This window comes from Chlamydotis macqueenii, chromosome 1, assembly GCF_036417535.1.
Source record: "Chlamydotis macqueenii isolate bChlMac1 chromosome 1, bChlMac1.mat, whole genome shotgun sequence".
NCBI classification, from domain to species: Eukaryota; Metazoa; Chordata; class Aves; order Otidiformes; family Otididae; genus Chlamydotis; species Chlamydotis macqueenii.
Genome location: NC_141556.1, coordinates 11,134,875 through 11,157,273, shown reverse-complemented (window position 1 = coordinate 11,157,273; position 22,399 = coordinate 11,134,875). Strand labels below are relative to the sequence as shown.

Genomic DNA, 22,399 nt, shown 5'->3' with positions numbered 1-22,399 from the left:
TTACTTCTCAAAATGCTTAAGGTAAGACAATCCAAGTCTACAAGAGTACCTAGAATTATAACAGAAGCATGTTTATTTCAAATTTGCCACTATTCTTTTCCCATTAAGAATCTTACATTGAATGTAATAATCAGTTAGTCTTAGATAAACTTTCCAGACCACAATATGTTAGTAAATATTCAGCTTGAGAATATAGTACAAAATTTTTGTCATGCATCATTATCAGGCAGATTGCTTTAAATCTACATTGATAATTCCTTACTACAGCTAATATATTTAAAAGAGCATAAGCCAATTTCATCTTTCAAGGAGGAATAAATTAACCTTGCTTACCAGTCAATCTTTCCTTATCCTACCTTATCTTAAATTTTGATAATTTAAGACAGTAAATGGTAATGGTAAACTTGATATAAGGCAAATATGCTAGACCATCCATCCAATAAAACTAATGCAGTCCCAGTGCCAAAATACAAGTACCTCCTCATGATGGAGGATACCATTCAAGTTGTTTTGCCTTCTGAATTCTGACAGAAACAAGCAAGCTTTGTCACCAAGTTAGAAAAAAATATTCCTTTTTGCTGCTTATCTAAAAAGATTTTCATTCAGGAAGCTTTAGTAAGCTACTTGTGGAAAAAAAAAATCATAATTGTCAGAACATAAAAAGCAATACTGACTTTAGAGTTCTTTGCTTAAGCTTCTGCATCAGTATTTTCCTTCCAGGTTTAATGTTGAACCAACCAGGCAGTACTGCAACTACCATTTCTGTTATACTTACCCTAAGCTATAGTGTTTGGTATTTAAAACAGGCTGACATTGAAAATTCACTTAAAGGTCTACTTCACTCATCAAACGTTTTCACAAATAACTCACTGATTAAAATAATTTAAAATATTAAATAAATAGAAAAAAAACCCAGTAATCTCACATGCTGTCTACATGAGACATACATCATGATATAAAAAACTTCTGTTTCCAAATTTAAGGTGAGAACACAAACACAGAACCTTAAACCAATCATTTTTCAATCTCAGCTGTAGCAAAACTGCACTATTCATTTATGTCTTATAAAAACCATGGGAAAAACAGTTCTGAATAGCTATAGTTTCTCAGCTATAACCAAAATTTATCAATACCATTAATCTTAAAATATTTCAAACCAAGTTATTTAATTAATAAAGCTGTCTTGCTTGTTTTTTATTGCTATTTAAACTAAATACAGAAAAGGACAAAAAAAATTCTATTATCTGTTTAGTCATTTAAGGGAGGCTAACGTAGCATGCCAAAATATTTACAGAACACTTGATCAATATCTTGATTCCAAAATAAATCTTATTTATTATCCACACAAAAGACCTTCCATGAATAAATGACAATGCAGTTCTTCCTAATTTTTTGGAGTTGTTTTAAGATTTTTTTTTTGAGGGGAAATACTCTTGCTTCCATGGTTTCATTCCCCAGCATTTCTAAATTTCTGCCCAAATAATATTTCTTCTTTTCAAGCTTGTAGCCTGAGATACCCAAGATATGCAGAAATTGTTCAATAGTACAAAAATTCCAGTCAAAGAGATAATATTCCAATCAAGATAAAAATCACTATAGCATCAAACTAGAATTTGTCAAGATATTGCTAAAAGTTTTGATTGCTATTCAGTACTAAGCACTATTATGTCAAAACACTTTATAAATACCTGAATATTTACATATATGATGCACCGCTGCAAAGGTAAAATTGATGTCCACTCCAAACTTGCTATCAAAAAAATAATATACATCTTAGAAGATTTTCAGAGCAGCCAAATTTTGACTGCCATCCCAATTAAAGGAGAGTATGGAGAAACAACATATATATTTTATAATTATTAAGCTGTAAGAACCATCAGTTAATTGCAACTCTATTTATGACTGTTTTAATAAGTTCTGAGCAGGGGAAGCCTTCTTTTCTTGCTGGTAGCTGTCCAAACATATTCACAATGATGTCGTCATGTTCAAGATGTATTACTGTCAACCTGACACGTTAATCAGCTCTTCAATGCTGATCAAGTAGTGACATGTGGAAGCAATATTTCAATTTCTGAGTTAGAGGAAGTAAAGCAGGAGTAACCACACACACACACAAAAAGCAATCCTTGTTTCTGTGCTTTACCTAACACCTTTCCTAAAACTGTAACACCAGTACAGATTTACATCTAGAGCAACCATTGTAGTAGATGGTGCATGGTGCACCTCAGACACCGAGGGCAATGTGTGGTGGTATCCAGTAGGCAGATTAACCTCACTTGCCTTGTGCTGAGGATTTCCTTTCTTCCTGTCCTGCAGCCCCCATATTCTGCTTAGGGATAAGCACGGTACAGTTTTAATGGGGACTTAGAAATAAGACTTCTGTTATTACTAACAGGAGAACTGTGACTAATTCCCAGTGTATGTGGTAGGAAGACAACCTGAGGGTCTGTTCTGTTTTCAGCAGCAGAATGATTTTATTTCAAAACCTAAATGGGACTCTTGAAAAAATCTGTAAGAGGCAATATAAGTTAATGTCTATCTTGAGGAAGAGTAGATTAGCCAAATATCTAGTCATTGAAACCTGTTCTGTGAGATTCAAAGAGCAATTCTTTCGGCATCATACCAAACATAAACAAAAAGGAGTGAAAAAATGAAATCTGCTTTCCAAGGTGTAATTCAGAAAAAAAAAAAAAATTGGCTTCCAAGCAATAGAAGTTGTATAATGATGTCCCAACCACTGTTTCTCGAAACGATTTATTGTAATATCTATTTTTAAAATGTTCGCTAGCAGACTGTGATGTAGACAATTGCAGATTTATTGCAAACTATTTTCCGAGTGGACAATTGTTCCCTACTACAGTGGGCACTGAAACCTCTATCAAGAAATGACAGGTTAGCTGATGTGAACAGGAAGAAAAATGACAATAGTGTTCAAGATATGCTGTCACTCTTTTTAGGGTTATAAAAATTACTTGTGGATAATATTGCTTGCAAAAAGAAAATTAAACTCTAATTTTGGAAATTTGTTGGTGAACAACTACATTCCAATTGCTCAGTGTGTTTCAGATGACACATGAACTTTGTTAGTTTAAAATAAACCTGGTGATGATTTTGTGTTTATTGATATGAAACCTGTGATTTTTAGATATTCTCAAGCTGCCATCTCTGAAAATACAATCTATAACCAAAATTTACCTAGACAGCTACCCTAAAAGAGGATTTTGGTAGCACAGAATTACAGTCTTCCCTGTAATCTTCAAGGCTTCCACACCTCTAATAATTAATACAACAGCCAGACCAAAGGAATCACTAATTTTTCATTAATGATATCCGTTGCACATGCAGCTACCTCTCTTAAAAAATGTAAATTTCTGTCTGTTATTATAATTTCATTAGATACTAAAGTTGTACCTTTCCTGTGGAAGTCATTTTTAAGAAGCTTGTCTTCATTTTTAGGTAAACAGGCTGTACAGTAACATTACCTTAATGTATTTTTAAGGGAGATAAATCTCCTTAGGAATACTATCTAAAATATTAAATCCAACACAACAAAACATTTTACATACTGTTATGATGACAATCAAAGTTCACATGGTGTTTACAAATATCCTAATAATTAAAGGAGGGTTTTTATGATATTTTAACAGTGAACTATCAATATTCTGCAAACAAAAGCAAAGGAAATGGCCTGTCACTTCCCTATAATACTGCAATTAAGATGCACTTTACCACTTATTAAAACTAGAATCCCAGAATAATCCTCTAGGTCTGTCAGTCACGCACATCATATAAGAATACGAGCTACTATGATTCTTTCCCACATCATACTGACATTTCCATTTTCATCCCTGTGTCATTTATATAAGCTGCACACAACCATGGCCATGAATTTTAAAGAGCTCGGGTCACATTAGGGTCTTTTTCCTCTTGATGAGATTTTGAAAGAGGAGAATGACAAAATACTTGAAATTAGGACCCTAAATAATAATAAGAAAAAAAACCTTTAAAAATACAGATCCTATTTAATTTTTCTTCCCTTTAAAAAAAAAAAAAAATGCAGCCATCTTGAATGGTGAAATGTCTTTTTACTGTATAATGTTTTTTTTCTTGGTGATGAGCAAAGAAAAAAAGAAGTTATTTTCATCTTGAAAGATAACTTAAATTCTTAATTTTGGAATACAATTAAAGAATCCTCAGCAGTATATGCATATATATACATATTATTTTGGACATAGATTAAAAATAAATTATTCAAATTCTCTGATAAAGTCAGTTCCTGTAATTCTGGAAATGCACTGCATGCAATATAAGTACCACCATCTCGCTCAGCATGTTATTTTCCGGAACTCTATACGCTTTTGGGATACCAAAAAATGTTTTCAGTACTCATCTTTGCCTGAGGTCAAAATCATGTAAAGAAGAGCTTTCAAGAATCGTTTATATGAAATGAGAACACAGCATAGAGAAAGAATGGATAAGAAAATTAGAATATTTAAGAGTTTTGTTTCACCTCCAGTTTCATTTCTGAAACTCAAATCCAATCCTAATGAGATCTTTAACTATGACTCCTACTAATTCATAAGATAAATCATATGCCTAACAGAGCACATCTCTGAAGTACTATTGAAAGAAAGAAAAAAGATAATAATAGTAAATTTGTACTAAAAATAGAGATTAAAATTTTGTTTGGAGGATTTTTTTTTTAAAGACTAGGACACAAATAATAAGTTTATTATTACAATAAAATCACTTTGTTCATATGCTACTTACAGCCTTCATAAATATCTGTTGGTATGTGGACTGCTGCATGTTGGTAAGACGTTTGCCGTCGGAAAACAGGATCTTCTTCAAATACTGGTCTGATTCTCTGGCTGCCAGATTCAGTGTCATTTTTTTCAGGCTTTTTAAAGAAAGACATGTAAAGGGCAAAATATTACAAAGTATGCTAAAAACAATTCCATTCACATTTGCCTCTTTTTACATCAGAGACTCATAGCATTTATTTTGTAGCTAACATCTTGCATTTGGGTATAAACACACTTATTTGCTCCAGGTCCAGAAATATTTGTGTATACTTTATTTTAAATTATGAGTTACTCAATGCAACTCAGTGGAATGAAGAGCTGCAAAAGAAAAGTAACAGCCTAACACCTTACACATCTAAATTTCATAAGTACATGGAATTTTTACACTTACAATGCAAGGCAAATACATTATATTTTATTATGTGTAATAATTTGTACCAAATCTTAAATATAAATACTTCATATGTAATTTTTTTCCTTCTGTAGATTATATAGTAAATCACAAATCTTAAAATGATACCACTGATATACATTTCATAAATAGATTTTTGAGAAGCAGTGGTGCACATCCACACAGACAAAGGAAATTAAGCCTTCTTGAACTTCTGATTGAAACCAGTTTTGTTCATTGGTTTATTTTAATAGTAAGTCTTGATGAAATCTCATGTACTCTCCTGGCAACAGCTGCCTGGGTGGAAAGGTTCCCAAACATTCAGGTGCTCTCTACCACCTGCCTGGCTTGAGTTCCCACCCCCTCTCACCTGTCTGCAACCTGGCTTCTTGATTCCTTCCAATTCACTCAGTCATTTGCACTAGTTTAAAAAAAAAAAAAGATAAAAGCAGAGGCTTCTTCTAACTCAGCTACAAAAATTGCATGAAGTGGGGAAAATAAGGAGCTAGTGAAGACCAAAGGGGAGCTAGTGAAGACCAAAGGGGAGGTTGCAATGTCTTCACCTGGTTCAGCTGCCGCTGGAACAGGAGGGCCCATGGCATGAGTAGATTGCCACTTAAATCAATAATGAATCAGCTATGATACCAAATGATTACTCAGGCCAGCAATTGTAGGCAATTATAAGGATATTTTTAATACTACAGAGTCATCAGTTTTTTAAAATGTGCCACAGTTGAAAAATAGTGCTGACAAAGAAGCACCTGTCTGGTCAGTCAGGCCTGTGTGTGCTGAGGCTATTCTTTATACACTACCACCGTGTCTGCTACTCCCTATCAAAGTATAGACAGCTAAATTTTAACTTACCCACAAAGTAACCAAATTAAACTGTGTATGTTTCCTCACCTGCTTCATTACAGGGTTATGGACAAATGTTACATTAAGTATAGGTTCAAATGTTGCCTGAAGTAAGCAGCAGTCTCAGATGGGTTTCAAGGAGGTGGTTTCCTTTGGAAACACAAAGTGAAGAATTCATCTAACCAGTGCCATCCACTTATTTCACCAATATAGCGGTGTTGAGCTCAACACCTCAGGCTGCATTCATAGTCAATGAAGAGAAACAGGCGTTTTTAGAGTGCAATTCATCTCATCTTAATTAGACACCTATTTTCCCATGACATGAATCATGCCTTAGAAGTGCCTCCTACTTTCCATTGACTTGTCTAGATGTAGAAGTCTGCAACACAGCTGTCTAGAATTAGGTGAGATGAATCTCACAATAAAACTCTATTAAACTTCTGGAAGAAAATAAAATGGGTCCTAATTTTGACTACTTTTATGCAGCATAGCTACTATATCTTATGCTAAGAAGTTAAACCTGTTACTTAGTAATTAACCTCACTCTGGTGGATAAGACAGAAAGGAAAGCATAACTCTTAATACTCAAAGTAAGAGGTTATATTTTTGCTTTAAGCAAATCTCTTACTAGGTAAAATCCAGGTATACCATGACATTAAATAATCTAAACTGATAGAATGTGTAAATTACCTAGAAACATTATTCTCCTTGGAACACCTAAGACCACGTTGCCTTTAACTTTCACGTGTGTGGTATTATTTTCATTCATAGTTCCAGTGGACAGAATGACTTGCTGTTGTGAAGGTTGCCAGAGGACTTCTGTATACCATAATTTTGCATTTAGATGCTTGTAAGACAGTAATATTTTAATTTTGGAATGTGGATTAGGAAAGCAGGAAATACTTTTACAATGTAGCCTGAAATATTTTGATCCAGTATACCACTCTCTTAAACCCACCAGAAAGTAAAACCATGCATTGGGTCTGAACGGGATGGAGTTAACTTTCTGCACAGCAGACCTCATAGCACTGTGCTTTGTATTGTTAGCTAGAAAGGTGCTGATAACACATCAGCATTTGGCTACTGCTGAGTGCTCACATAGCATTGAGGTTGTCTCTCCAAAACCCTCCTCCAAAGGCCAGTAGGCTGGGGGTGGGCAAGCGGACATAGCCCAGACCAGCTGACCCAAGCTGTCCAAGAGATATTTCATACCATATGATGCTGGGCTTAGCAATAACAGCTAAGAGGAAGGACAAGGGGAGGGAGGCAGTCATTATTAAGGTGCTTGTCTTCTGGAGCAGCTCCTACGTGTACTGAGGCCCTGCTTCCCAGGAAATGGCTGGACATCACCTGCTGATGGGAAGGAGAGAATAGATCTTTTTGTTTTCCTTTGCTTCTGTGTGTGGCCTTTGCTTTTCTTTATTAAACTGCCTTTATCTTGTCCCACAAGTTTTTTGTCATCTTATTTTCTCCCTGTTGCCCTGCTGGGGAAAGGGGAGTGACAGAGGGAGGAGTGATAGAGTGGCTTGGTGGGCATCTGGCGGCCAGCCAAGGTCAACCCACCACAATCCATCATAACTTACTTCAAAGTGTGCAAACTGCATCTAAGATCAGTAACAGTTTATGTGTTCTGTGCTTTGAAATGACATAGCATTATGACAGCTTCTGACAATGCAATTTGGCTAAATTTTTACATAGGTTTTTGGTAGATTTTTTTCTTCTACATTATCACACAGGATTTCTTCCCCCTCCCTAGAACTGTAATGCTATACATTAAGCAAATTCTGGAGTTCTTTTAATAAGTTATCTTTTGGCTTCATGCTGCTCAAAGTAATGAGTTTGTGTAATACTGCAAATGCAATATCAATAATAAATAGTTCATGTGAGAAAATTTCTCTCCTGCCTGAAAGTAATTTGATTTTAAAAAACCCTACCACTTTTATTTCTGAAATTGGTACTAACAACTACAAACTCTTGATGCTTTCACAGAACAGTTCAGAAAAGAACTGGGAACCATTAACCCATGTTATTACAATAAAACACCAGAATGAGTGGGTGTCAAAAGATTTCTTCTAATTAATTTTTCACATAAATATTTGGGAGTGGGGATGGTAAAAGAGAACGAGGGTAAACTGTAAGGTCCATCCTAGCAGATCTTGCACAGAAGTTTTCATACTACAGTATATTCAGATTTCTGATTGAAATTCCTGAAGCATCTGAACATCAAATTATCATGTCTCTTCTGCTTGGCATTTCAATTTCATTCCAAGTAATTGAAACTAGCTTTCAGCCTCTCCTATCACTCATGTGCTATTGAAGAAGATTCAAGTCCACTGCCAAAATTTGTTTAAAATGTGTTGAAACTGAAAAAGTTTAAATAATCTACCTAAATGTCTTAAACTTTCAAGCACAAATTCTATTTCTCACATTTCTAACAGCACACATACCCTAAGGGCCCCCAGAAATTGACTATTATAAAGACTGGATCTATTATTCTTCCTACGAATACTCCATGATACCAAAACCAAAAATTGAATAAAAAAACTCTTTAACTATACTTTTCTCAATTTAATGGATTCATCTGCTCCAACTCAACCATATTTTATATCTACCTCTACAGCCTTGATGGAGGGCAGTGGATCTATCAGAACTACATAAAATAAGCTTTTGCCTCCAATTGTTGACTTTTCCTGGGACTATTTTGTGATGTACAACTCTTATACTAAAACAATGCATCTATTTGCCCCCCAAAACTCAGAGACACAAAATGCCAAAATCCTTTAAGAGTTCTGTAGTTTCCTTCACACAGGATTGATTTTACTGTTACATCTAAAGGTGTCTGAACTAGTTCTGTATGCAACAGGCAAGTATCAGAAGCATTACAGGCAAATCAGTATTGCACTCATTTGGGCCACTATCTTCTCACCAGCAAGACTAATGCTGTGCCAGGCCTTACACATCCAATGTTTACAGTGCATTCTTCTGTATAAAGTAAAATCTATTTAGTTTTCTTTTGCTAAATTTATGAATTTCAAATAATCTACATCTAAAGTAGAAAACAAAAGATAAGAAATATTAAAAAGGAAAACCTCGATGTTATTAATTATTTTAGTCTACTATTTCTACCAAAAGCCTGACAGACTGTGGCATTGATGACAGTTAAACTTTGTTTTCAGGAAAGCAGCAAAACACATATTTTGAAGGAAAGTGATCCAGCATGTGAATATAATTAAAATCCAACTCCAACCAATTTCTCTCTCAAGTGAGAAGCTGAAATACAATCAATACTGGCACAGGAAAATCCCACAGGAGATAGTGGCTGAAGATTAATTTTCTATCTATTCAAACCTGGCCTTCACTTATTGAATTACATTGTTACCTACCACTGGCAGTCAGCAAAATAACTCACTCATTTCTCAGCAATGAATCTCCAGACTAATTTCTCCCTACCCTGTGAGGCAGATAAAATCCATTTCTCTTTTCAGTTCACGTTTTTGTGATTTTGAGGCTCTTAAAAAAAAAAAAAATATTTTCTCATGTGTCTACCGTTCACTACCAGAATAAAAGCAAATCGGTATGGCAGATAAAATTCAAGTTAACTGGGTTCTTCTGTAGCTGTTCTTTGTGACCTTGGCTAAATCACTTTTGGCATGATCTAAAATAAAGTGGAAGTTACTTTCTCTTTTTTGTAAGCCAAATACATAGCAGAAATAATGCAACTTCTTTCTCAAGGGCTTTGTGAATATAAATTAAAATATGTACATTAAACTGGAAGCTTTATACCAAGAAGTATCACTGAAAGATGAATATAGAAAAGCAAACAACTATTAAAACAAAATGAAATTAGGTCATTTCAGGAAACTCTCATGTAGTTTAGCTACTCATTTCACTGCAGCCAAACATATTTCCATTCTTTTCGACAGTATTCAGTTACTTTTCATCACCATAGCCGTAAGAAACTGAGTGGATTTTGTATCTTTACTAATAAATTTTCATTTAGGTGAAAAGTACTGGTGACTGTAGCAACAAGAAATATTTTTTCCAACAATATATAACTTACTGTTTTTGCTTCTTGCAGTTGTTGAAAACTGAAGATAAAAAAACTAATATTAATTGAAAAAATACCACCAATGAAACAGACAAAAAAAAACCCCACAACTAAACTGAAGCAAGCCTCAGTTGTTTTCTGAAGGCAGACTGTTTTCAGGAACAATGTAAAAGCTGCTCAGAGTATCAGAAGAGATTCAGCATCAGGTCAACCGAATAAAAGGTAGATCTCTTTTTTTTAATTTCTGAACCGATATCCAGCAAGAAGCAATGGCATCTGCCTGCTTTCATACTTATGTAAAACACAAAGGAATTGATTACTAGCATTTTCCATTGCCCTAGTAGCTGAGGACTGTGTTTTTCATAAAACCTCGCTGTCCCTATCACTGCCATTTTAGAGAATGAATGTGGAGATGAAATTAGAATTCCCACAGTTTTAGGGACATTGGAATTTTTGCTCTGTCATTCCTTTCTGTCTTTCCTTGCAGATTTCCAGAAGTTTTATATTTTCATCTCTAAGTTTCTGCACCTTTTTTGATTTCTGGATATCTGTTGAAATTTCTAAACATAAAATTTTAAATAATAGAGTCTCACTGGCTGTGCTTCTTTTAGTCAACTGCCAGACCTACTCTGTACCAAAAAAAAAAAAAAAGCAATCATATACAAAATAAGTATAGAATTTTTCCTATACTTAGTTCCCTACTCAAAATCAGTTTTGCTGTTTTGTTAGGTTTTTTTCCTCCTTGAGGAAAGTAATCCAGTAGAACTACATACGCAGCCCCTCCAACATTGCTTGTGGCCCCATTAAAAAGTTACAGCTGGAGCTGTTGGGAAGCATAAAATGAGACGTCACTTGAAGCACATGGCTCAGCAATACGCCTGCAGCAAGTAGAGTGGGAACAGCTCTTCTAAGGACAAGATAGAAGGAAGTTAATTTTGAAGAGGCAGCTAGAATGTATTTCTAATAGCCATAGCACTTTCACAGCATTTTAGATAATGTCATGAGTGCACTGTCTTCTGATAACTTTTTTTTTAATTTCCTTTTCGATAGATGTGATTTTCCAGCTGTGGGAAAACTGCCGAGTGCATTTAGGTGGTTGTGACAGAACTGCAAACAGTTTCCTTCATTTTTGTTTATGTATCACTGGGGGACTGTGGTCTTCATTCAGCTACACTAAGATTTTAAGCCAAGTGGCATCCTTCTGTCTACGCTTAGGGACAAAACTCAACCAAAAGGGTTATAAATAAAATATGCAAACAATTGGCTCAGAACTTAGATATTCTTACTTCATCTGCTAGAAAACAGAGAGGTGTTAAACATAAGAATATATATATATACATATTAATACATATAAACATACGTGTATATATAAATATATACATAGGGTTTGTGTAGGTTCAGATAAAAGGAAATAGTTTTATATTTGGAACTGTCAGTCCGTCATGCTCAAGGGCCATATTTAAAATATATATGTGTTGTTTTCACTGCTTTTAGTGTTTCCCTATGCTTCTAATGTACCAATTGGTTACTGGATGTCAGTACAAACATAAACGGAACTCTGGATTGAGTATTTACATTTTGAAAAAAAAAAAAAAGATTTCTTTTATAGCAGTGATTTTATTTTGAGCATTCTGCCAAATGAATAACTTCAGTATATATCAAATATATAGTCATATTAATTAAAAAGCATTTTCCTCTTAAGCAATTTTTCTGAATGCAAACTATATTTTGTTCATATTGATTTCTATACATCTATTTACAGGCTTGTCCCTGTCTACTGTATACACAATTATATTATTTTTTATGGATGGTTCAAAACCCAGTCTATGCATTCATCTGACCTTCACGGTTCACAGATTCTGATCAGAACTTTCAGATACCCACAAAATTATTATATATCCAAAACATAATAGTGTTTTCAGTTTTTTTTTGTATCCCAAACTATTCACAAAACTCAGTGCATCATGACCTTGGTTTTGTGAATAAGTGAATCCTTTATGTAATTCATTTATGAAACATAAGGACTTCGAAGTCTGAGGACAGACTTTCTAGTAAGGGCTAATGTGATAGGACAAGGGGTAATGGTTTTAAAGAAGGGTAGATTTAGACTAGATGTAAGGAAGCAATTTTTTACAATGAGGGTGGTAGAACACTGGAACAGGTTGCCTGGAGAGGTGGTAGATGCCTCATCCCTGGAAATATCCAAGGCCAGGATGGACGGGGCTCTGAGCAACCTGATCTGGTTGGAGATGTCCCTGCTCCTTGCAGGGGGGTTGCACCAAATGACCTTCAAATGTCCCGTCCAACCCAAACCATTCTATGATTCTATGATTCTATGAAAATAATTTAAAGTTGTATTATTTTTTCATTATTACAGATTACAGCTGATCTTCACAGCAAAGCTGAATAAAGTCTGTTGTAGTAACATCAGTACACAGAAATTCATTTCTGTCCTGTCCTACTTTTTCTTTAACTACAGTATCAGGTAAAATGAAGTATGTATTTTAAATATCTAAGTACATAAGTCTTATAATACGTATTTATCTTCCTAAAGATAAGTGTGATACTTCCTCCCTGCTCCCTAAGTCATCAGGAACCTCTCCCAGTCCCCACAGTGTTTCAAGGATGATGCAGAACTGCGTCATAATGAAATAAGCACCCTTGGATCCATCCCATCTGATCCCATGGACTTGTGTGTATGTGGTGACACGCTTCAGTGGTCCCTAAACCTGTCTTCCTCTGTTGTGGGTATAGCTTCTCCCACACTTCTGCTGCCAGGCTAAGGAACCCGGCAGACTGAGTGAAGGAAGGCACCAAGTACCTCATCCTTGCTACGTCCTCAGCCACAAGGTCCCCACCCCAGTGAGAATTTTCTTTAGCTTTCCTTTTCATATTAATATACTTGAAGAAGCGCTTCTTGTTGCCCTTTACTTCCCTCAGCAATACAAACCCCAGCTGAAATTTGACTGCTAATTCCATCCATCTTCAAAGGTTCAGGCAACATCTCCATAACCCTCTTGGGTCATACATCCTGGTTGGGAGTTCAGGAGTCATGATGCGTAACCCCATCTGAACCTCTCATCTTGATTCTCTTCTGTATGAGGTGATGGCCTAGAAAAACTCAGGAGCTTAAGACCAGGGTGTTCGCTAAGAGAGATTTTTCCTGCCTGCCCTTAGAGTATCATGTATCAGACAGTACTATCTACTTTAGCACTAATTTTGATAGTGGCTTGACTGGACAAGATTATGTCATTAGCCAACACTAGGAATATATGGTTGTATTAGAATAAAAGTACATCTTACTATAGCTGATTAAAATGTTATGAGCAGTTCAGAAAAGCCCAGTGAATTATAAAAAAAAAAAAAATCCTTTAAAATTCATAGCCTCCTTCAAGTTACTGTAGTCACATCCCACTAGAGTACTCAAACATATGTAATAAAATTTTTTAAAAATACCCATTGTTGACAAAAGTCCTGCAGAATATTTGGTCATCCACAATTCAAGATGAAAATGCAGTCTGGATAATTTAGATTTTTCATACATCATCCAATTAAATTTCAAACTAGAGAGGGTTCTACTCTTCCTGGAATAAATTACACTGCCTACCTTTTAGCATCCCCACATCTGATTAAAGATCATATCCCTGGAGAGTAAGAACTGTCAAATCATCTTAATGCCTCATTGGGAATTAGTTATATTACCCACTGAATGTGAACATTTAACTAATTTGATTTTTTTCATCTGATGCAGTTGTCTTTGCCATGCTTTGCTAAGCCATGAACTGATCCTATTTCACAGCCCATTCTTATCTTCAGTCATACTGGTTACATACAGATTTTGTACGTCTTGCAGCATACTAATTGGTTATTGCTCTTCCTTTTAATTTGTACTGCCTTCGATGTCAATAACAACATTAATAACAGTAACGCCTTGCTTTGAGAAGGAGTTTGGACTACACATATGACCTCTACAAGCCCTCCTAATGTAATTTTTTTTTCTGTGATTCCTTGAGTTAACACTAATGGGGCTCAAAACACTACAAACATCACTCACTAATTCATGCTTACGTAAAAAGAATGCAGCTTTTCATTAACTAAATGCCAGATGTATCTAGGTAGATGAAAGCAGTAGGTAACACTTAAATCATGCACTGACTTCTAGCTTACATAGAGACAATAGACTTTCTCTTCAGACTAAATACCATCAGACTATTTATATGTTTTTTAAAAATGCTAGTATGGTAAAATCCTAACAATGCAATAAATTAGAAGCATAGCATTGACAGATATTAAGGCAAATTTTAGAAGGGTATGCTCAAGAAAAGAAGCACATCAGAACAAAAAAAAAAAAAAAGAAAGACAAAAAACACCGAAAAAGAAGAAAAGAAAGGAAGAAGAAATAGGTCAAGCTTTAGATGTTGAAAGAACTGAAAAAAAAAAAAATAACCTCAGTGAAAGACAATAGAATCATAGAATGGTTTGGGTTGGACAGGACATTTAAAGGTCATTTGGTGCAACCCCCCTGCAAGGAGCAGGGACATCTTCAACCAGGTCAAGTTGCTCAGAGCCCCATCCAACCTGGCCTTGAATGTTTCCAGGGATGAGGCATCTACCATCTCTCTAGGCAACCTGTTCCACTGTTCTACCACCCTCATTGTAAATTGTTTTTTCCTAATATCTAATATGAATCTACCTCCCTCTATTTTAAAACCATTACCCCTCATTTTATTACAACAGTCTCTACTGAATAGTTTTTCGTTTATAAAAGATCAGCAGAAGCTGTGTTCAAAAGTTTTTCACGTCTGGACAATGTGATTCCCCACCAGAATAAAAGTTATTTGCAATACACACCATAAAGGAGAGCTGCAAGAGCAGATGTAATTCACCCTTTCACATACCAACACTAAAACCTCTGAAAGACCTGAAGTCACAAAACAAAAGCAGAAGCACAGATGGCTACAGCCACATGGGCAAGAAATGTTTCTGAAGCTAAACCCCAGACTGCTTCCTACTCAGCCCAACTCAAAGCATGACTCGGTTGCAGAACTAGAGAGTAAATGACCTTGCATAAAATGAGAGGCTTCAGTTCTGAAGCTGTGCTGTTTTGCCATACTGACGATCATGCACTGGAAACTAGAAATACTAATGAAGAGAATTGCAGGAAAGGATAACCCTGGATACAGTAAGAAAGCCTTACACTTCATAGGACAGACTGATCATTCACTTCCAAACACCTACAAATGAAATGTTTTATATTAGATATGGTTGTCTTCTTCTATTTTTACTTTTTTTTTTACCTATTCTCCAGAAAATAATGGAGACAGAGCATTTGAGAATGGATATGAGGAAAGGCCAGGGAAAGTGATCTGGCCTTTTGCAGAGTATATTGGTCAGTTCCAAAATACTCACATTCGCAGAGTCAGGGGCAGGGTAAGAACAGGCACGCAACTGGATTTCAGATCACTTAAACTACAGGGAACTCCCTGAAAATCCTCAAACAGTGCAATGCGTGGATTATTTCTGTTTGGGGATATATTTAGAGCATAAACCACTCTAAAAGTATCTCCAAGAAAGCCAGTATGGTATTATGTCTCCAATTAAAGCAGTATTTCATGTAATCAGAAGAAAGCAAAACTACGTATTAATTTCCCAATAAACTAATAATTGCATACACTTCCAGAATGGGGATTCCAGGGTGTCTCCTTTGCCTCATGCAAAATGAAAACTAAAGTCAATTTTGTAATTATAATATTTACCTCATCTCAGCCATACTTATGATGAAGGATTCATTTGCTCATTTATTTGCTCTGAGATATGAGTAAGCAGTAGATCAGCAGAACCACAGAGGACACACCTATCAACATCTTGTCTTTCTTTTTTTTAACTTCTGAAACTTGAAAACACAACTCAAAGATTTTGGTGATTTAGTTATCTTGTCTTAATATTAAACTTTATGAAAATATTGTAAGTGCTCATTCCAGTTTTCTTGATCTGACTTGCAACTTTCAAAACCTGCTTCTACCTTCAATCATAAGAAAACATCAGATTCAGTCACTCATTTTGTTTTGTGCCACTTAAAAATCTCAATGTGACCTGCACATTTCAAAGTGACATGCCAAAACACTTGTACAACATTGCTATCTATAATCAGGCAACAAAGTGCTCGCTAAAAATCACTACTTGAAATGCTTTAAATTTTCTATAACAACATCAGCTTTTGGAATTGCTTTTATTTACCAATAAACAATTACACTGCATTCACAGCAATTGTTATCACTCATGCATTTGATATTAGTAGGAAATATCCTGAAGGAAGAAATTTCCCATTAAACTGATGAATCACTAGCTTTAGGGCTGAAGTTTGATCTTTGGTGTGGCATAAACTTAGCCTCCATGGGGAGACTTCAAGCATTGCTCTTTTGTGCAAATTTGCCTTCAAGGTAGGATTCTCTGCATTAAGAACATCCTCATCTTTTTTAGGACACTGACAACTGCAGTTATCACTCTTGCCATTATTATTTCATAACTGTTTCACAGGTAGGAGATAGCTTTGGGGCAATCATATATTTCATTATCATGTATTTTTCATTGAAGCCGTGAATGTATATTCATTTGGGAGAAGAGAAGACTTGCACAAATTCGAACAAAGGAATATAAACCTGACACCTTTTTTTTTAACCAGAATACTAAAAAAAAAATTTTAAAAAGTATAAGAAAAATAGAGAACTTCTGCTCCCTGTGGCAATAGATCATTATAATTTCAATAAGAAGCTCAAAGGGATGTCTTTTCTCCCTAAGGGTTGGACTCCAGCTTACCTACAGTGCCTTGAAATGGAAAGACCTGACATGTTTCCCAGTGATACTTGGTAAAAGGCACACATTTTTCAGTGAACAATGCAAAAAGTCCTGTTACTTAAAGCAACCAATGTAAATCATGCCCTCACTATCAGTTTCGATGCTCATTTTCCAAAGAACGGCATCCAAATCACACCGTTAAAAATTACAACACTGGATTACAGATGTGAAAGAGCAAAGTACAGAGAAAAAAATGGAGTATGCATTTTCTTAAAAGACCTTATTTTAGTTTAAAGTCAATATACCATTAAATTACTAAAAATAAGAGGAGTAAGTACTCTTGTATAAAAAGGATGAACACCAGACCTAAGTCCAAAGAACACAAAGCTATGGTTTTCCTGTTTGTTATTCCTCCTAATATACTAAAGATAAGGTACTTTGTGATATTTTATAGCAGAATTTTTCCATATCTTCACTGCAGCAAGAAGTGTATAATTTTAATCATAAACATTATTTTTGTTATACAACACAGTGAAAGAGATACAGCACCTCAAAGCGAAATTACTTTGTTACATAAAAAAAATACAAAATATGGATCCACTTTTTTAGGGCAGTTCATCCTCAAATCTATTATCTAAATGGAAACTTTTCAATGTAGATACCAAAGTAAGTACATTCTAGGATATCTAGAATATAAGTTAAAAGAGTAAAATCTATGAACATGTTGTATATCTGAGAGGCACAGGAAAGAGGCTTGGAATATTCTCAGGAATCAAAAAGTGCAACAACTAGGAAGTATTTTCTAAAATGGAAATAAGTTAGGGCATCCATAGGGATCTATCAATTTTTTTTCCTCTACATTTCATAAAACTTTAAATGTATTGTAGGCTTACTAATTAATTCCAAATACTACATGCTAGTACAAAAAAAAAAAAAAGTTAAAATATGAGAGGAAATGGTTTTAAAACAAAGGGAGGTAGATTCAGATTAGACATTAGGAAAAATTTTTTTATGCTGAGGGTGGTGGAACACTGGAACAGGTTGCCAGAGAGGTGGTGGAGGCCCCATCCCTGGAAACATTCAAGGCCAGGCTGGATGAGGCTCTGAGCAACCTGATCTGGTTGGAGATGTCCCTGCTCCTTGCAGGAGGGTTTGGACTAGATGACCTTTAAAGGTCACTCCCAACCCTAACCATTCTATAATTCTGTGATTCTATGATTCTAAGATATATTTTAATAAAAATTAAAATATAGTTGAAAAATACGTCATTTCTAACAGATTAGAAATTCCTGTTCTAATGAAATATCTCTAAGGCATTAAAACTATTCACTAAGGGTATCAACAGTCCTACTCTGACAGTCTTTTACAATGGAAGATACAATTTATATTAGCACAAACTTTCTTTCATTCTTATAGCTTAGGTAAGTCTAAGAGCAAACTACCCTGGAAAAATATCTCCTTTTCCTATATATAAAAAAAAGGCTAGAATACAGCATTTGTCTGCATAGCTAATATCGGTTACAGTGACAAGGAAAAAAAAACAAGAACAAAAAACCACCAACAAAATCCATGTTATATCACCAAGAATCAGAAAACTTTTGACACAGATGCAGTCTAAGTTGTCAAACAGATCAAATTCAAGAAACCTCCATCAAACATCAGTCAACTAATATTTCAATCTATTTACAAACTTAGCCATTAGTCCATTTCAGTATCATGATTGTCCAAGAATGTACCAAAAAATCGTGTTAAAAAGTGCTAAATGATGTTTTCCAGTGAAATTTTCACATGCCTAATTCTAACACATACCATCGAGAGATGTGACATTAAACAGAAAATATGAGAACTAGGTATTTAAATACATGTAAATATTATTTAATCACATATCTGCAATACATTGTTCTGCTGAAAAAACCTGGAAGGTTCAGAAGGAGAAGACAATTAATCTAAAAACAGTTGCAATTTACACACATGAAGAACAGCAACAATAGAAAGAATTCCTAAAGAGACCTACGTACAAGCACTACTTGTTGTCACCTTCTTGAGTGCAGGGGTGCATAAATCACAGTTATTGTCAAGCTATCTACCTGCACTTTCCAATCCGTATGAAATATACTTTGTTCACTTACTCATCATAAATGAGAATAGCTGCGGAAAATTCTTTACGACCCATTTAAACTATTTTTTCAGCATCAAAGAAGTAAAGGACAAAGAGAAGATAAAAAGAAGCAGAATACATCATAATTGCGACTGTGGCTATTTCACATAATTACCTGTGATGTTATAATGTCAAACCTTATTAGCTGCTTACAATGAAAGCAGAGGGAATAAGAGCACTACGCATCTTTAGATAAGGAAGTTAGCTTGCTACTGTCGCTAGGCTGTCCCACTATAAAAGGAGACTAGGTCTTCTACAGCCTAGCACTTAAGCTCATCCTAAATTATTTGACACTAATTTCCCACTGTAAGTGCCTATTCTTCACTATGAAATATGGAAAAAATGAGTTGCTTCAGCTCAGGAAAAAAGGATGCTTTAAAATCCACCTGTAGATAAAACCAGATGGTAGGATATTGATTTTGGTTTCTGTATGCTGGCATCCAGAGCCAGTCAAAGCACTGAGATAGAACAGGTTATAGCTTACCCACAAATCCCAGTGAAGATTAGGGTGTTAAAAAAAAAAAATAAAAAGCCACTTAGAAAAGAGCAGGCAAAAGATTATTACAATCAATTCCTATGTTCTCCATCTGATGCATTCCACCTTGTACATCCAGAATTGTGGTATGTTAAAATTCACTAGCAATTTTTTTAAATTATGTTTATATTCACATCTAGTCATCCTTTCTTAGTTTTACAACAGTTTTCAACTTGATGTAGATATATTTTTTCATCTTTATTATGAAAAAAAAAACCCAACTTGCTAGCTACATTTATGCTGCAGTTTTAAACTCAAAGAGAGATAATGTTTCACATGCTATTCCAAAATAATCAGGCATCACTGAATTAGGAATACTATCTAAACCATGTGGCAAAGACAGCTTACCAGTTTTAAAAGATTTCTCCCTGCAAGTTTTATAAAGTAATACAAATCTATTTTTTTTTTCATATTTAAAACAGCCATAGACATGCTCCAGATTTCTCCTTCCTAGTGGAACCCACACACTGACCCTAGTCACAGAGCAAATTTACATTTTGTGCGAGTACTTACTCCCCAAAGGGACCCATAATTCTAGAACCTCCACGTTAATTCAGTAAAATAAAATTAAAAGTTGTACTACCACTTAATCCATGATCAACAACTGCACAAAGAAGCACTGCTCTTTTAGTCATGACTGCAGTCCAACATAGGACTGCAAGAAGGAAATCTCTAACAAATCACTTGTGCTAACAAGGGACACAGCTCTTGCCAGGAGATGCAACTGGCTGTTCCCAGTTACAGCCTGGTGAGTAATACCTACGGAGAAGCTGCAAACTTCCAATGAGGTGTGGCTGGTTTAATGTTAAAAAAACCCCACGCGTTTGTTTATTTGTAGTACCTAGTCCTTTCAGCTAAATCACTGAAAAATTTCAATCTTCTTTTCCTTAGGCTGCTGTATCTTGTGTACGGTTTAAAAAACCATGAGAAGAAAATACAGTTTAAAAAAAGGTAGAAAAGGAGCGAGATGTATAGAGATCAGAGAAATATTAAGGAAGGAATCAAGGAAGAATGAAAATTAAGCTATCAAGCAATGCAGTGGAGAGGGGGATTATCTGAACATATGGAAAGAGAAAAGTTAGATTTAGAAAGAATCTATAAAGAAAATGTGGAATCACTAGAAATAAAATGGAGAGCAGTACAAAAAAAAAGAGGAAAGAACTGAACAGTGAAGCAAAGATGACTATAAACAGGGTGAGGTATAAAGGACAAGATGAGCAAACAGGCAAAGCAATATTCAAACTTATGGGAAAGGGCATCTTAATGTGGTACCAATCAGTTGTCCAATAAAAGCACTGCAGCATTTGTCCGGAATCATACAACACAAGGAGCTGACACCTGCAAATTAAAGTGCATGACACAGACTGCAATATATCAAACTGAAAGGGTTCTAGGGAACAGGACAGTGAATGAAAACCTGAGGGACCTGTAGTAAATTACAAGTTCGCCCATTATCTTCCTACAAGATATGAAAAATGGGAATATAATACCTCCTACCTTGTTGTGAGGATAAAACTCATTAATTATTATGAAGTGCTCACACATTACAGCGCTGAGGGGGAAATAAGCAGGTAGCATCTAATTGCAGTTGTAGAATAAAGAGTACAAAAGGTATATTACTGATTGATGGATGAAGGGGTTACAAACTGATTGTTTTATCTGAGACACTGAGAAATCCAAAAGCCAAAGAATGATTGGTCTTCTCAGGCATTTTTTTTTTTTTTTTTTTTTTTTAAGTCCAGGCAAACATAGTAATTAGATTCAAAAGGCCTATCGAAACAGCAGATGAAAAATGAGAGGGAAGGATCTCCTGAATGCAGCACATAAACAGGAAGAGGGAAAGCAAACTATACTGCAGCATAGTAACATACACCTGAAAATATACACAGAATTTAAGTTAAAGAATTATTCTTTTGATAAAGCTGTAATTTTAAAAGGATGATTGGAGACAAATAAAGACTGGTAGGTAGGACATGTGAGATTAATTTCTTCTAATTCTTCAATATCTAGAAGTTAAGATCTATAAGTGTCCATTATAGGAACTCGGTCAACAGAGAGAAACACACATCTAGAAGTGATGCAGCTGACCTTAGACACCTATCTCAGAACCAGCTGAACATCTCTCAAGAGGTATCCACAGTGACTAGCTTAGATATCTAATCTTAATAAATAAATTACTAATTATTTCTACGTGTACTAAAAGAAAAAACATAATATCATGTCCTGTGATTAAATGAAAGCTCACAGCATGGAAGAGGAAAAAGTAAGAACTTGTTAGAGAAAGCAAAGAAGGGATGGCAAAAGCACTTTTAACAGCCAGTGCTTCAGAGATTATTCTATTAAAATCTCTCTCTATAAGAAGAAGATGCCACCTAAGTTGTCTCATCCATTTCACAAATACCGACAACGGACCTGTAAGTAGAACTCCACCACTTATTCATGTAAGAATGGGAGAGAAGAGCCTGTGGTGTCTGCACATGTAGTTTAGACTTGGATCCAGGTTTTCTCAACAAAAATTCAGTAACAGCTCACTGACTATCTCATTCTTCTTGCTTCTTCCTTTAAATTAGATTAGTGATCATAATGACAGCACAGGCAAAAATATACCTATTTTCAGACTTCCAAAGTGTTTTAACAAAAAATATGTAACTGATTCTTACCACCCTAATGAGATGGAAATAATCAGGAAGCATACCCACAACTTTCTATTCCCAAAAAAGTGCTACAATTAGAATACAAACTTTTCTGGGATTCCTAATCTGCATTTACCTCAACTTTACTGGTGAATAAAATAATTTCTATATTTTAATTT

The 22,399-nt window shown here is 35.1% G+C and overlaps 1 protein-coding gene across 3 annotated transcripts in view; it reads right to left on the bottom strand.

The window, feature by feature from the left end:
* The window catches only part of CACNA2D1 (calcium voltage-gated channel auxiliary subunit alpha2delta 1), a 405,284-nt gene that overhangs the window by 165,196 nt on the left and 217,689 nt on the right, over positions 1-22,399 (bottom strand). For all 3 annotated transcript variants that reach the window (XM_086745696.1, XM_086745707.1, XM_086745713.1), the window contains exon 6: positions 4,771-4,900. In XM_086745696.1, coding sequence (XP_086601822.1) covers positions 4,771-4,900 — 130 coding nt within the window. The remainder of the gene's footprint in view (positions 1-4,770; positions 4,901-22,399) is intronic.